This window comes from Mytilus californianus, unplaced genomic scaffold (genome assembly GCF_021869535.1).
Source record: "Mytilus californianus isolate M0D057914Y unplaced genomic scaffold, xbMytCali1.0.p SCAF_6, whole genome shotgun sequence".
Taxonomy (NCBI): Eukaryota; Metazoa; Mollusca; class Bivalvia; order Mytilida; family Mytilidae; genus Mytilus; species Mytilus californianus.
Window position 1 is genome coordinate 107,821,866 of NW_026262712.1, and position 15,889 is coordinate 107,837,754.

The 15,889-nt window shown below is 32.7% G+C and overlaps 2 protein-coding genes across 2 annotated transcripts in view; both read right to left on the minus strand.

Moving 5' to 3' along the window:
- Nucleotides 1-15,889, minus strand: part of LOC127704256 (vacuolar protein sorting-associated protein 18 homolog) — a 53,532-nt gene that overhangs the window by 13,399 nt on the left and 24,244 nt on the right. The window contains exons 15-20 of the mRNA XM_052208221.1: nucleotides 15,364-15,489; nucleotides 14,188-14,323; nucleotides 12,756-12,908; nucleotides 12,056-12,149; nucleotides 10,370-10,599; nucleotides 3,278-3,418 (exon numbers count right to left, since the gene is read on the minus strand). Of these exons, the coding sequence (XP_052064181.1) occupies nucleotides 3,278-3,418; nucleotides 10,370-10,599; nucleotides 12,056-12,149; nucleotides 12,756-12,908; nucleotides 14,188-14,323; nucleotides 15,364-15,489 (880 nt within the window). The remainder of the gene's footprint in view (nucleotides 1-3,277; nucleotides 3,419-10,369; nucleotides 10,600-12,055; nucleotides 12,150-12,755; nucleotides 12,909-14,187; nucleotides 14,324-15,363; nucleotides 15,490-15,889) is intronic.
- Nucleotides 7,979-10,112, minus strand: LOC127704301 (uncharacterized). The gene is made up of 2 exons (XM_052208310.1): nucleotides 9,520-10,112; nucleotides 7,979-8,955 (listed from the first exon to the last, which is right to left on the minus strand). The coding sequence occupies exons 1-2, from the start codon at nucleotides 9,602-9,604 to the stop codon at nucleotides 8,426-8,428; spliced, it is 615 nt and encodes a 204-aa protein (XP_052064270.1). The 5' UTR covers nucleotides 9,605-10,112; the 3' UTR covers nucleotides 7,979-8,425.

The window sequence follows — 15,889 nt, forward strand, 5'->3', positions numbered from 1 at the left end:
TCAAGGTCAGATGACACCTGTCCGCTAGACATGTACACCTTACAATCATTCCATACACCAAATATAGTAGACCTATGGCATACTGTATAAGAAAAACAGACTAAAACACAAAAACTTAACTATAACCACTGAACCATGAAAATGAGGTCAAGGTCAGATGACACCTGCCAGTTGGACATGTACACCTTACAGTCCTTCCATACACCGAATATACTAGACCTATTGCTTATAGTATCTGAGATATGGACTTGACCACCAAAACTTAACCTTGTTCATTGATCCATGAAATGAGGTCGAGGTCAAGTGAAAACTGTGTGACGGGCATCAGGACCTTGCAAGGTACGCACATACCACATATAGTTGAACTATTGCATATAGTATTAGAAAAAAAGACCAAAACTCAAAAACTTAACTTTGACCACTGAACCATGAAAATGAGGTCAAGGTCAGATGACACCTGCCCGCTAGACTTGTACACCTTACAATCATTCCATACACCAAATATAGTAGACCTATGGCATACTGTATAAGAAAAACAGACTAAAACACAAAAACCTAACTATAACCACTGAACCATGAAAATGAGGTCAAGGTCAGATGACACCTGCCAGTTGGACATGTACACCTTACAGTCCTTCCATACACCGAATATACTAGACCTATTGCTTATAGTATCTGAGATATGGACTTGACCACCAAAACTTAACCTTGTTCACTGATCCATGAAATGAGGTCGAGGTCAAGTGAAAACTGTCTGATGGGCATGAGGACCTTGCAAGGTACGCACATACCAAATATAGTTATCCTGTTACTTATAATAAGAGAGAATCTAACATTACAAAAAATCTTAACTTTTTTTTCAAGTAGTCACCGAACCATGAAAATGAGGTCAAGGACATTGGACATGTGACTGACGGAAACTTCGTAACATGAGGCATCCATATACAAAGTATGAAGCATCCAGATCTTCCACCTTCTAAAATATAAAGCTTTTAAGAAGTTAGCTAACGCCGCCGCCGCCGCCGGATCACTATCCCTATGTCGAGCTTTCTGCGACAAAAGTCGCAGGCTCGACAAAAATTGGACCAGTGAGGTTTGCACAGTTTATTCTATTAGAAGTATTTGTAGTATATCATGACACTACAAACCAGTAAAAGTCTGAAATGGCCTATATCTGTACTCGACTGTACTGATTTTTACTCGACCAGTCTGAATTGGTCTGAAATTTACTTGATAATACTCGACTGTAGTCTGAACCATACTTAACAGTCTGAACTTGTACTCTACCCTTACTCGACCAGTACTTAACCATTTTATATGCGTCTGAACCATGCTCGACCTAGTCTGAACCATACTCGACCTAGTCTGAACCATACTCGACCAAGTCTTAACCAACCTAGACCTATTTTTTGTATCTATCTATTGTATTTCATCAATTTAGGAACGGTTTTTAACAACAGCTATTTCCCCTGGCTAGAAATTTGAACAACAATTTGAAATTAAAAATGTATTCAATATAGCATTGAAACCAAAATTTCACAATAAACATAATATAACTTCATCACCATATTCATCAACACTTGTTTACATACATATATATCACCTTTAAAATAAAAATAAAACAAGCTAATCAAATAATCTCAAAACTGAATTGTTAGTAATATTTTCAATGTTATTCAAAATTTTTTGAATGTTTCAGATATATTTTATGGTTACTGGACAATTTTCACCATTAATTTAAACCTCGTATAGATTTATGGTGTCAGTCGAGTTAAAATAATAATGCAGTGAACATTTTTTTTATTAAAATATATGTAAAATAGCATATAAAGCAACTTAATAAATTAAAAAAATGACACCTTTGTTTTATTAAACCAAGAATTTAATATTATCATGATAATAGAACTTCCATAGTAATCCTGTGATAAACTTTCAAAAAAGGAAATGTGTTCCAAAGTTACAGTAAAAATTTATTTCAATTAAATTTAAATAATTTTTGTCAAAATTAAAGACAAGGCATACAAGAAGCACTTTAATAAGGTTTAATTACCTTAGTACATGTGTGTTTTACAGGTAAAAAGAAAGCCTTATTTTTCTTAAACTTGTGTATTATTTATCTAGTGAATTCAAAAGGCCTTGCGATTTAAGTTTCACAGGATGTTGCAATTTTGAATGTTATTTAGAATTTAATACTCTCTGACCAGGTGTGATCTTTTTCATGAGTTTGCCTCAAGCAGGAGGTACTACTTTATACTTCACCACTAATCAAAAGAACAATTTTATTAATTTCTTTAATTTTTATCCCTTTTTGATATATATTGTATATAATATATCCCAAATTATAATAATAGATATATTTCTAAAATAAGGTTAAACAATTTCAGTGATTTTGTTGGCTGTTGTTACCTCATTAAAAAGATAATTATATAACTATTGTACATTTTTTGTATGTAATCATGAAACCTATGTAGTCTTTATTTAGGAATTTAGGAAAATTAATTTAAAAAAAAAGTACATGCCAAACAAGAAGCACCTTAATAAGGTTTAATTACCCTCAGTATAGGTGTGGTTTTTAGGTAAAAGAAATCCTTTTTTAACAAAACTCTAAAACTTTAAAATTGATATAATTAAATTATTATATAAGATAATTTGATTTAACTATATAATATAATTTAATTTAACTATCTCTATTCGATAAATCTGAGAATCATGTAAGAATGTAAAAATCTGTTTTTATAATATATCTTTATTTTATTGTGGCTGTTGTCATGTCAGTAAAAAAGAAATTTATTTTAACAGTTAAAATTTAGAAAAAGTACAGGTTATTTGGTTCAGACTGGTCGAGTATTGTTCAGACCTTTGGTCGAGTATGGTTAAGACTGAAAAAAATAGGTCGAGTACAGGTTGAGAATGGGTTAAGACTGTTTCAGACTGGTCGAGTAATAGTTCAGACTATTTTCAATGGCAAAGATAAGGGTTTAAGTACAAATCAGTACAGTCGAGTATGGTTAAGACTGGGGTCGAGTAATGTCGAGTAAAATTCAGACCAATTCAGACTGGTCGAGTAAAAATCAGTACAGTCGAGTACAGATATAGGCCATTTCAGACTTTTACTGGTTTGTAGTGTGATTTTCAAGAGTTTAGTATAATGATACGTTTCCAGTTACAGTTTGGTACAGGTTTCGTTGTATTTAAGCATTATCTTTTCCAAATAATTTCTATTTTGTTTTTTCCACAATGAATTTCTATATTAAAAAATGAGAGAACCAATACTTACTGTTCCTTGTATGTCCAGATACTGGATGAGTCGGTCTGGTCGAAGGATAGCATATAGAGATAGAAGATAGTTATGTATGGCCATCTCTTTGTTAGTCAGACTTTCTACACAGAACTCTAGGTATGTTATTGCTTCATTACCCTGTAATATTACATGAAATTCACACTTTAAAATGATGTCTATCAAAATTTAAATAATAAAAATTAACATGAGCTAATAATATTAAGATTTGATCAAATAGTCTTTGTATAACTTTATTTAAACTTACAGCTGGTCTGCATTGCCTTTAAAATTTGTTAAAAATCATAATCAACAAAACAATTGTTTTTTATATTTTTTTGTCTTATGGTTCGATATAATTAAGTTGAAAGATGATCATCTAAGGTAAAATTCAATTTCAATTTTCACCAGCAAAAAGGACCCATCATCTTTTTATATAATATTGTAAACTACCCGGTAAAATAATGAAAATTTTTAATTTGTGTTGTGGCAAATATATAGATTCTGCCACTGGATCAAGTGGGATACAAAATTTCTATACTTGAGACAGTTATATTTTCAAATTTAAAATGAGAGGCTTGTTGATAAAATTTAACTGTCAAGAATTTGTTTCTCCAATGATTTATAGACGATATACAGATAAACTTTATCTTTCTATGTGATATCATCAGGCATTGTAACCTTTTTCCATGACGTCACAAATGGAAATTTAGCAGAGAGCAAGAAAACGTGATGTCATATTCAAATTTTGACCAATGGAGAAATGAGATCAAATAAACCACACTTTGATTACAAATCAAAGCACGAAAGCGCTGTAAAGGCAGTTAATTACAGGTTGTGTGTATTTTAAGTCGTTATATCATTATCTTGCATAGTACAGTGTACTTATCAGAGGTGGCTTTCAGTATTTAAGATTTAGAGTTCTCTAATGATATTGAATAAGTTTTATGAATGTCATATTCTGAGCACTATATGAAGGCGATTGTTCTCACTTGTTTATGAACTAGTGCATTATGTCCAGTTTGTACCTTTTTTATCTATGTTTATAGTCAAATTAGTTATCAAATGTACCAGGATTATAATTTAATACGCCAGACGTGTGTTTCGTCTACATAAGACTCATCAGTGACGTTCAGATCAAAATAGTAACAAAGCCAAACAAGTACAAAGATGAAGAGCATTGAGGACCCAAAATTCCAAAAAGTTGTGCCAAATACGGCTAAGGTAATCTATTCCTTGGATAAGAAAATCCTTAGTTTTTTCATTGGCAATCATAACACATCTCCTTATTTATATAATGATCTATATTCAACGACCTCAGGTACAAAAAAAATGTATGTAACTAAACTATGATGGGAAACCTTTGACTTCTTTCTTTATATAAACTTTTGATTTGGTACCATAGAACTATGTAGAGTAAATGTACATTGCAACATGTCAACTGTTTCAACTCCAAGCAAAATTATATTTCCAAGCATAAAGTAATTTATGAATGAAATAAAATGCTCCGCTGGGGTGCAGCTTGATACGACCGCAGAGGTCAAACCCTGAACAGTTGGGGCAAGTATGAACACAACATTCAAGCTTGATTCAGCACTGAATTTGGATTGTAATTAAATATTTGACACAGCATAGGTTTCTGACACAGAATGAAAGTGGTCTAAGATACTTAAAAAAATTTAATTTACCTATTCAAACCATATCATTATTATTTGCTTTTATATATAAATCAGAAATAACCAATTTAAAATGGAAAATTTTAAAGAAAAAAAAGGAAAAAGAATCCCCCCCCAATTTTTTGAACCCCCTTATGATTCATCACCCCAAAACTCAATCCCAGCCTTCCCTTTGTGGTATGGTACCTTGCAGTACAATTTCAGAAAGATCCATACACTTGAACACATGTTATTGTCTGGAAACTAGAAAAATGCTTGTTTTTTGGCCCCTTTTTGGTCCCAAATTCCTAAACATTTAGGGCAATTACCCCCAAACTCAAACCCAGCTTTCCCTTTGTGATATGGAACCTTGTAGTACAATTTCATAAAGATCCATACACTTACACACAAGTTATTGCCATGAAACTAGAAAAATGCTTGTTTTTTGCCCCTTTTTGGCCCCTAATTCCTAAAATTTGGAGGCAATTACCCCCAAAATCAATCCCAGCATTCCCTTTGTGATATGGAACCATGGGATACAATGTCAGAGAGATCCATAGATTTACACACAAGTTATTGTCATGAAACTAGAAAAATGCTTGTTTTTTGCCCCTTTTTGGCCCCTAATTCCTAAAATTTGGAGGCAATTACCCCTTAAAATCAATCCCAGCATTCCCTTTGGGGTATGGTACCTTGCAGTACAATTTCAGAGAGATCCATACACTTGAGCACAAGTTATTGTCTGGAAACTAGAAAAATGCTTATTTTTGGCCCCTTATTCCTAAACTTTTTGGGCAATTACCCCCAAACTCAATTCCAGCTTTCCCTTTGTGATATGGAACCTTGTAGTACAATTTCATAAAGATCCATACACTTACACACAAGTTATTGCCATGAAACTAGAAAAATGCTTGTTTTTTGCCCCTTTTTGGCCCCTAATTCCTAAACTGTTAGGACTATAACCCCCAAAATCAATCCCAATCTTCCTTTTGTTGTTATAAACCTTGAGTTTAAATTTCATAGATTTCTATTTACATTTACTAAAGTTATTGTCCGGAAACCAAATGTCTTCGGACGACACTGACGACGACGAAGACGACGACAACGTGATACCAATATACGACTGCAAAATTTTTTGCAGTCGTATAAAAACCCGAAATAATAAATGTTACCCCCAAATTCAATCCCAGCATTCCCTTTGTGATACAATGTCAGAGAGATCCATAGACTTGCACACAAGTTATTGTCATGAAACTAGAAAAATGCTTGTTTTTTGCCCCTTTTTGGCCCCTAATTCCTAAAATTTGGAGGCAATTACCCCCAAAAATCAATCCCAGCATTCCCTTTGTGATATGGAACCTTGTTGTACAATGTCAGAGAGATCCATACACTTACACACAAGTTATGTCTGGAAGTTACAAAAATGCTTATTTTTGGCCCCTTTTTGGCCCCTAATTCCTGAACTGTTGGTACCATAACCCCCAAAATCAATCCCCACTTTCCCTTTGTGGTATTGAACCTTATTTTAAAATTTCATTGAGATCCATTCACTTAAACTAAAGTCAGAGTGGGAAAACTAATGTGTCTTCGAGAGACGACGCCAACGCCATACCAATATATGACCACAAAATTTTTTTTGCGGTCGTATAAAAAGGAGTTCTGATTAAGAAATAAACTGATTCGCTGAGCGCAGCTGGATACACCCGCAGAGGTACTACCCTGAACAGCTGGGGCAAAAATGGACTCAATATTCAAGCTTGATACAGGTCTGAATTTGGATTGTAATTAAATATTTGACATATTATAGTTTCTGAATAAATGTAGTCAATGAACTTGAAATCGGTTATATGAATTGAATTTATATTCAATTAAAGATTTCTTGCTGTTGTGCAATACACTGTGCTGTTGTGCAATACTTAATAAATCTGTTGCCAGACTATAAACAAATAAAGTTCAATTTCTTCTCAATGTCATATTTGAAATTTATGAAAATCAATAGGGAGATTACATCAATAGCTATAAATAATTCACCAAAGTTTCATGTGAACTGCTTAAAGCATTTTTGAGTTGTTGTCCAAAAACTGAAAAATCCCCCCTTTTTTAATGAATAAAACCCCTTAACTCAGAAATGTAAAATCTAAAATTTATAAAATTCTAAAGGGAGCTTACGGATTGATAATTTAGTCTTAGATGCAAGATTTTTTTATCAGTTGTTAGTAGCTTTGAACTAGCTGTCAGTAACTGCGAGTACTCTCAGATTTGTACTTAGTGTCTTTTTGTTGTTTGGATGTACAACTACCTGACCACGTCCACTTGTATTTGTATTTATCCATCTGATGAGTTTAGCCTCTTTCAACTGATTTTTATAGTTCTTTCTTATATTGTACTGTTACACCACTGTCACAGGTTAGGGGGGGAGGGTTGGGATCCCGCTAACATGTTTAAGCCCGCCACATTCTGTATGTACATGTACATGTATGTGCCTGTCCCAAGTCAGCAGCCTACAAAAGTGTAATTCAGTGGTTGTCGTTTGTTTATGTGTTGCATATTTGTTATATTTGTTAATTTTTTTACATAAAATAGGCCGTTAGTTTTCTTGTTTGAATTGTTTTACATTGTCATTTCTGGGCCTTTTATAGCTGACTGTGCGGTATGGGCTTTGCTCATTGTTGAAGGCCGTACTGTGACCTATAGCTGTTAATTTCTGTGTCATTTGGTCTCTTGTGCATGTGTGGAGAGTTGTCTCATTGGCAATCATACCACATCTTCTTTTTTATATTTACATCAACAGATATAAAAAATTCACCAAAGTCAAGTTGAGACAACAAAACTTAGTTGTAAGATCTCTGAATTTTTTTACATGGTACGAGTTTTTCTCATTGTTGGAGATAGTACGGTGACAGTAACACCTGTAACTGCTTAAACCCATTTCTTATGCACTTTAGTTTGATAAACTCACTGAATATCATACCACATCTCCTTATTTTTATATGCATTACAATTTACATGTGCATGTAATTGTAAATATATATATATCAGAACAAAATTCATTGCGTCACTTTTATTTATGCATCCTTTGGCACAATACAAGTTCTAAAATTACACAACATAAAACAACTAAATGTTATTTCAGATGAAAGTTTTGTTTCAGTTCCATTCATAGGATTTATTAGAATTTTGTATGTTTTGCCAAGTCCAATAATTTGCTCTATGTGACATAGAGACATAGTTGACTAAATCACCAGGTGTCGAACATTCAAGAATTTTCAGTGTTTCTGTTTTTATTTGATGAAAAGGTTGCCTGAGCTCTAGGTTTTATCACGGGATAATCTGTGCTGTCAATAATAATCCAAGTCGTAGGAAACTTTAATTTGAAGTTGGATGGTGAAAAATACCTGACTAAACCACTAGATGGCCAAGTGTTAGCCTCACACCACTGTTTAGACATAAAAACAATCCATGTATACACAATATTCTTAACACTAGATTCAATCTAGAATCTAGACAGTTCAAAGTTGGTTGTATGATGCCTCAATTTCATCAAAGTCATAAAAAAACTGATTTTCAACTGACACCCTATCAATTTGAAATATATGTATCTCAAACAATGTGCTGCTGGACCAAGTGTGGTCAAAACAAATAAAAATTTAGTATACAACTCTAAACCGGTATAAAAATGCATGGCTGTGTCACGTGTCTTCATTTCAAAATTCTCTGCTGAAAACATAGGCATTGATGGTGTTTGCGTAATTCCATCTGTGACGCTCAACATTAGCTCGGCAGTTGGTGGTGGACAGTCATAAATCCTTTCTGCAGTATGAATGACTTCTTCAGGAAAACCAACTTTACAATCAAAACTTTCCTCTAGATTTCTACTACAATATTCATCAAGTTTAGTTCTTTTGTTTTCACAGGAAACTGCCCTGATTTTTCTTTTTGCGGACGATTCAGTCTCTTGCTTGGTCCAGGAAAATAGGCTGGGAATTGCAGTAGACTTAAGTCTCTGTATGGTGGGTTTGCGCCCTGAAAAAGGTTATAAAACATTAGTTTTTTTATAATTAAATGAACTTCCATTAGCAATGTATACTTTGTACTACCTGGCGAAATATTAACTAGATTTATTCATTACAATCTGGATAAAACTATGTTTGCCTGATTCAATGTATGTTATGTAAATCCAAAGGACAAACAATGAGAGACGTATGCAACAAACGTACATTGTTTGTACCTAAATAACTATAATATAGATGAGAGCATGTCATTGATTTGTTCCTGTTAACATTGTCATTGATATTTTTCAAGAAAGTCTATGAGGCATAGCTTATGCATTCCTGTCATTACTACATTAGCATAATTACTGCTAAAATAATTCACAGTATGATATACCTCTTGTAAGAAATAATTGTAGCAATCACCAAAAAATCTCAAACAGATCACATTGAATCGTAATCCAAAAAATTATGACGTCTTGAATTACCCACCCCCTTTTATTCTAAAACGATAATTGCGGTTGTAAACAGACTTTGGTTTATTCGCATGGCGATTACATATATAACTATATATTTCACAAAGAAAAAAGAGTTTTACCATGAATAGTTTCCTGCACGTAGTCTTTTTCAGTAAAACGTGCCTTGCAAACAACAGCTGATTGAGATGGACTCCACGATATCATCGTGTTCTCGTCCAATCTGCGTATGGGCCATGGCGTTGATCCAACTTTTCCTTCTTTTTAAGTCATTTGGAAATGCATGTCCTCCTCTTAAATGACATCCAGGTACACAACAACAAGTATTTGGCATCGTTAATTAAAAATATAACTGAAATAGTTGCACAGTGCAGAAACCGGAAGAAGAGGAACAGGATCCGCTACCACGGCGCCACCTTTTCAGGAACGATAATTTGCTACTTTATATAACTGCGAAAATAACGTTAGACGGGTTCACGTGCATAAACAGAAATGCGCTTTAAATTGTATAATATAATTCATGTTCAGTCGACCTTTAATTATTATATCAACGACTGAAATGATTTATAAACATCTAGATTGCAGATAACACTCGAAATTAACCCGAGCTCTTTCCACACGGAATTCAAATAATTCTAGTTTGTCAATCGGTTGACTGCTTATAATGCAAAATACTAATATATCAAAAGTTTTTAAAACTAACAAAACACAATGATCGTTTCTCTATTTCCCAATGTAAATGAAATGAAACAAAAAACATTTTATATCGCAATAAGAAGAGGAGAGAATTCAACATTTCCGGATCTACTTGGAGTCTAATGACCCCCCACGTAGATAAGTTGGATATCGCGGAAGGAAGGATTAACCCGGCAACTAGAAAGGCATTAAAGCACTGCCTTTAAAAATTAATCAAACAGTTGAATTGGGAAATGTATAAATCTGCTAAGAATTAAGAGAAATGAACATATCTACCTGTTCCCTATATTTATCATGATCATATTGAACAAGAGCTGGTATTAATTTCATTGGTTCTAACTCTGAAGATTTTGCAATCCATGCTGTGACTGTTTCCTTTGGTATATACTGCATTAATAAGGGAGAGAACTTGTAATATAGTTCCATGTCACTTTGTTTTCTCAATATTGACAATGCACCACTGTAATCATCTAATTGGATGTAATGGGATATCACTTTCTCAAAGTCTGCAAAATGATAAAACACAATTTTTCTTATGTAAAAAAATCTTAAGTTGATACTTATTATCGACAATATCCAACCAAGACTTGTAGTCTCCTTAGCTAGCTATACCTGTAGTAGCCAGCACATTTTTACCTTGTTTTTCTAATTATGTGCGTTTTTTTATTTCCTTTTTCAAGTACTGACAGGAGTCATTCTGTTTGTAGCTTAACTGTATTAGGCTTTTTACTGTGATTTGGTTCTACGAAAGAAAGATGGTAAAGAGGGAGGTCTCTGCTCACATAAAACTGTTTTAACCACCACCATATGTTCAGCCTGTACTTAGTCAGGCTATCTAGACAGTGTGTTGTTGATTGTATCTGAAGTTGGTTGGTATGGTCTGATGTTGGTTGATGTGGTCTGTTGTACTGTCCAATATTTTTGGTATTTCCTTTTATCTTTTTTTTATGTATTATTGTAATGCTCTGATTGGATTTGTTAGTATAAAATGTATTAGCTCACTTTACTAGAAACTTATAGGATTGTTTGTGTCATTGGGTTGCTGTCTCACTGACATATACCCAACATCTTCCTTTATTCATATATACAAAACCAAGTCAAGTGCCACTAGTTTAATCTAAGTTATCAATAAATAACTTGAGGAAATTGACAGTATAAGTCTCTAACTTATTCAATGATTAACATACTGTGGATTCATTTACTTTCATGGATACCAATTTTCATGGATTGAGAAAATATTGTATTTTCATGGATATTTGATTTCATTGTTTTGCCAAATACTGTAAAGAACCTTAAGAAAATTTGTATTTTGTTGAAATTGAAATTTGTGTTTGCTCAAACCGACAAAATCCAGGAAAATTGGTATACGACTAATAATAATCAATCCACAGAAGTTAATTTTACAACCTGATACAAATTGATTTGCAGCATCTATATCTGAACTTTATATTTTATTCCAACTTCCAAACAATGCCAATATCAAACTTTCAAAATTATTTCTCCAATAATCTTTTAAGAAATGAAGGCGAAAAGTGCTTACAATACAAATTTCCGCATAATTTACATTTCTAACAGGAATGACTTTCATAAAATTGTTCAATTAAACCAATTTAAGAGGTTTTAAAGATATTTTGGATAAAAGCCTTTCAAAAGAAATTTGCCAAGTCTGACAAGAAGTAGAAAAAATGCCAACCATTCCCTTGTCTCCTGTTTCACTGCTTCTGAGGAAATAAACAAGTGAATAAGGCATTACTAAGTGACAGCTGTTCACGATTTAAATAAATGGTGGGGATGGGAGGCTCTCTTTTAAGATCACTTCCACACATAATATAAAATTTTCAGTAATTCTTTTAAAATTCTAAAGAAAATGCAACCACCCACAATTTATTAATTTGAGTGCCCCCCATTCCCCCATGCAAATGTAAATCTGGAACAGCCCTAATCTTTTTCTTGACTGTTTACCTTGCATAAGAACAGCAAAGAAAACCATATCTTCTACGTTTCCATGACTGGCAATCAGATCATACACCACACCTCTGTTATTACTCACACATTCCTGTAAAAGAGAGAGGCGAAAGATACCAAAGGGACATTTAAACTTATAAGTTGAAAATAATGTAATAAAACAATGTGTTTTATATCAGCTCTTACAATTTGTTTAGTTCAACAAGCATTATTGGTCTTATGGTAGTGAAGTCTTCATTTTGTTTCTTTTGACAAAAAAAAACATTTTTTCAAGGACTGTTTTCCTTCTTGATTGACAAAAATGATGAAAAAGGCGAAAATATAATATGATTCAATAAAAAAATACACAGAATGCTGAACAAAACAGACACCTCTTAGATTTGACATCTAAATCCAGTGTGTAAAGCTGGGAACAACAAGTTAAGAAAGGCAAAGGGGTTTATAATATAGTCAAAAATATAGTTAGTTTTTCATCAAGATTTGTTTACTGTAAATTCAGAAATTATTGTGAGGTTTTTATTAATGCGAATAATGCGACTGTGTGAGTATCGCAATAATAAGAATTCGCATTCTCATATCTAATACATATATATGCACACATATTTTTCCGAAATCGCAATAATTAATCTCGCATTATTGTCCATTCTTCGAAAATAGCAATAATAAATGCACGCAATAATTTCTGAATTTACAGTACCTTTATTTTTGGTTCCTTCAGAAAACGTCTGAACTCCTCTTGAATTTTTTCATATTTGTCTGGTTGTTCTTCCATTTTTTCCTTTAGTTCACCTAGTTGATTCAGGAATATTTCAATCAACCAAGTCACTAACATGGTCATTTGTGTTTTATCCTGTATAAAAACATAAAATCAATGTATATTTACATCCTAACATCAGATTTATTTTAGAATGTTTGAAAATGTTTGTTTTAAGGCCATACAAAATAATATATAACTTCTCATGCTGCTTTTACAATTTCACATGAGTAAGAGAGTACACATAAAATTATATCAGTTTTTCAGATATTTATAGAAGTAATTGTATTTTATCAGACTCTGCTGATTTTTTTTCCAATCTAAAAAAAGGTTCATGAGGCAGGTATTGGGACCTAAACATCTACATGTTTTTTTTCTTCTTCATTTTACCTATTTATAGCAGATTTTTTATGTCTTAATGATAAGCCCTGAAAAGTTAGCAACAGTGTTACACAGATACCTATTTGGTTTATAGACTTCAGAGGTATCTAAACCCACACAGTCCTCATAACTTTATAATTGTTGTGCTCAGATATCACAGCAACATCAATAGTGGATTTCATCTTCCATGATAAAATGGATGGCAAGTTAGTGTGTAAAGATCACATAATAAATGTCCTACTAATCCAATATATGTAAGACCAAGTACTGAGAGATAAATTTTTGGCATGTTTGAAGTCTCAAATTGATGGAGTTTTTGTATTTATTCTTGATTTTGAATCTAGTTAGTGTCACTATTGATTTTAGTTCAGAGCTGTTTTCCACTTGCTAGAAAGTTTAAGTGTTTTCACTCCTAGAAGATATTGTATGCTTAAAGACATTTTTAGAAACACCTTTTTATATTGGGTTTACTTTTCAAAGTGTTTTATTTGATGTTTTCTCATATGCAGCTACATTTTATCCCCTTTTTTGGCTTTAAATGATAAGAAACAAGTAATTTGCTTATACTACTGTAGATTTATTTATTTTCATAGGTACCAAATTTTGTGGAATGAGGAAAAAATAGTATTTTGTGGATATTTGGTTTCATGGTTTTGGCAAAGTCTGCATACAAGCTAATAGAAATAAAAGAAGAATGTGTCTGAGGACACAAATGCCCCTGCTCAAGCTTGCTTATAATATGTGATAATACTTTTGGGATAGACAGACGGAAGGATGGGCGGAAGAACGAACAGTCAAGGGTAACCCTTAATGACTCTTTCACCTAGCTGTGGTGGCATAAATATATACTCCATTCAAGATTTAAGTTTGTGATTCACCTATAGCCTCAAAATCCACAAAACTGGTTTAAAAAAAATAACAATGAATCCACATACTATACAATAAAAGACATGCAAAATATATAATGTCATGTAAATTATCACTGTTGTAGTACCTGAGGGCCAAGAGATGATAATTTCTTCATTATAAATGATTTTAAAGCATCCTTTCTGTCAAGTCTGATAAATTTTAAAGCGACCTCTTCAAATGAGTTCCTGGTCTGTGCATATAGTACAGCACTTTCTTCATATCTAAAAATAAAAAAGCGTTAATTGTTGACTTGATTGTCTTGCTTTTCTGACTTCTTTATTTCGAAGTCTTCAAAATTTACAATTAGATACTGTGAGGAAAAAAATATAAAAATTGACCAATCAGAATCAAATAATGCTATTCCAGCCATGTTTTCTGTGTGATGGGTAAAAAATATGGGACTTTATATTTCAGACACCCATCAAAATTATTCCTGCACATGATTGGTGATTTTTTTTCTAACAGGAATAAATAGGAATATATGTAGGACTCACATCCATCTATGGTTGATTTCAAATCTATGGTAAATATGGCATCATTCCATCCCAAATCTATAGCAGATTTTTTTAATCCAAATCTATAGCAAATTTTCTAGATCTAGTTTCCTAATCTATGGCCGATTTTCTATTGTTTCCAAGTCTATGGCAGATTTCCTCAAATGGAGGACAAGCCATATCTGACCAATGACTTGACTTATATACTTTGTCAGCCGTAGATGCTAAAAATTATCTATAATTCTTTTAATGAAATATCTGCAAATAAAAACACTGGTGCCTTTATTTCTCGTTGTATTATGACATTATAGTTTACTCTTTTCACAGAAAATTACACAATTTCATAATCTGCCATAAATTTGGAGAAAACAAAAAACTCCCATAGATATATGATTTGTAAGGCATTAATATATATTTGTGACATCATATTTGTCATAGATTTGAAATCTGACATAGATCTGGAACCCACCATAGATTTGAGTCTTACATATATATTGCATCCTTGCTGTCATAAGCTCAAAAATGAGGAATCTTTGAGGCAAGTAGTTCTTATAAAGTTTTAAAAACATTTGGCCTTTCAACTCAAAATGTGAATCAAATTGAAAATTAAACAATCTAAATCGTCTTTGGCGAATGATAGATTCAAATAAATGGTAAGATAACAAGAATGTGTATCCATAAAACACAATGCTCTTTCTCACAATCACATTGCAATTTTCAGTGAACTATGAAATGACAACCGTTATTTGGCATATAGTAGGCCTTACCTCTTCTTGGAAAACAGATGTTCTGCCTGTTTTGTTAATACTCTATCAACTTGAGCTGGATTATCACTGCAATATTCTCTGGCATTTTCAAACTCCTCTGTGTCTAAATACATCTGCCACACATCTCTAAAAATACAAAGATAGCTACAATACCGGTAACGTTAACATTTTTTCTTGCTGTACATGTATTACAAAATGTTCTTTACATGATAGAAATATTTCAAATAGCACTTCAAAATTATGAACTTATGAGAAGGCCAATGAATTTCCTATAAACAAATAACTCATTATTTTGTGATTTGCATAATGAAATAATTCCTTTGTTTTATGTTAATGAAGTTCCTTGTTCATTTCAGTCTGCATAAAGTTGTGTAGAATCTGTATGTATGTATTACCTGCACACAGTTTAAATTCAAGACTTTTTGCCCCAAAAGTGTGGATGATACATATTTATATATATTAATTGTCCTTCCCTTCCCCTATTCACCCTGCTCACCTCTTCATACAATTATATATCACTGCTTTT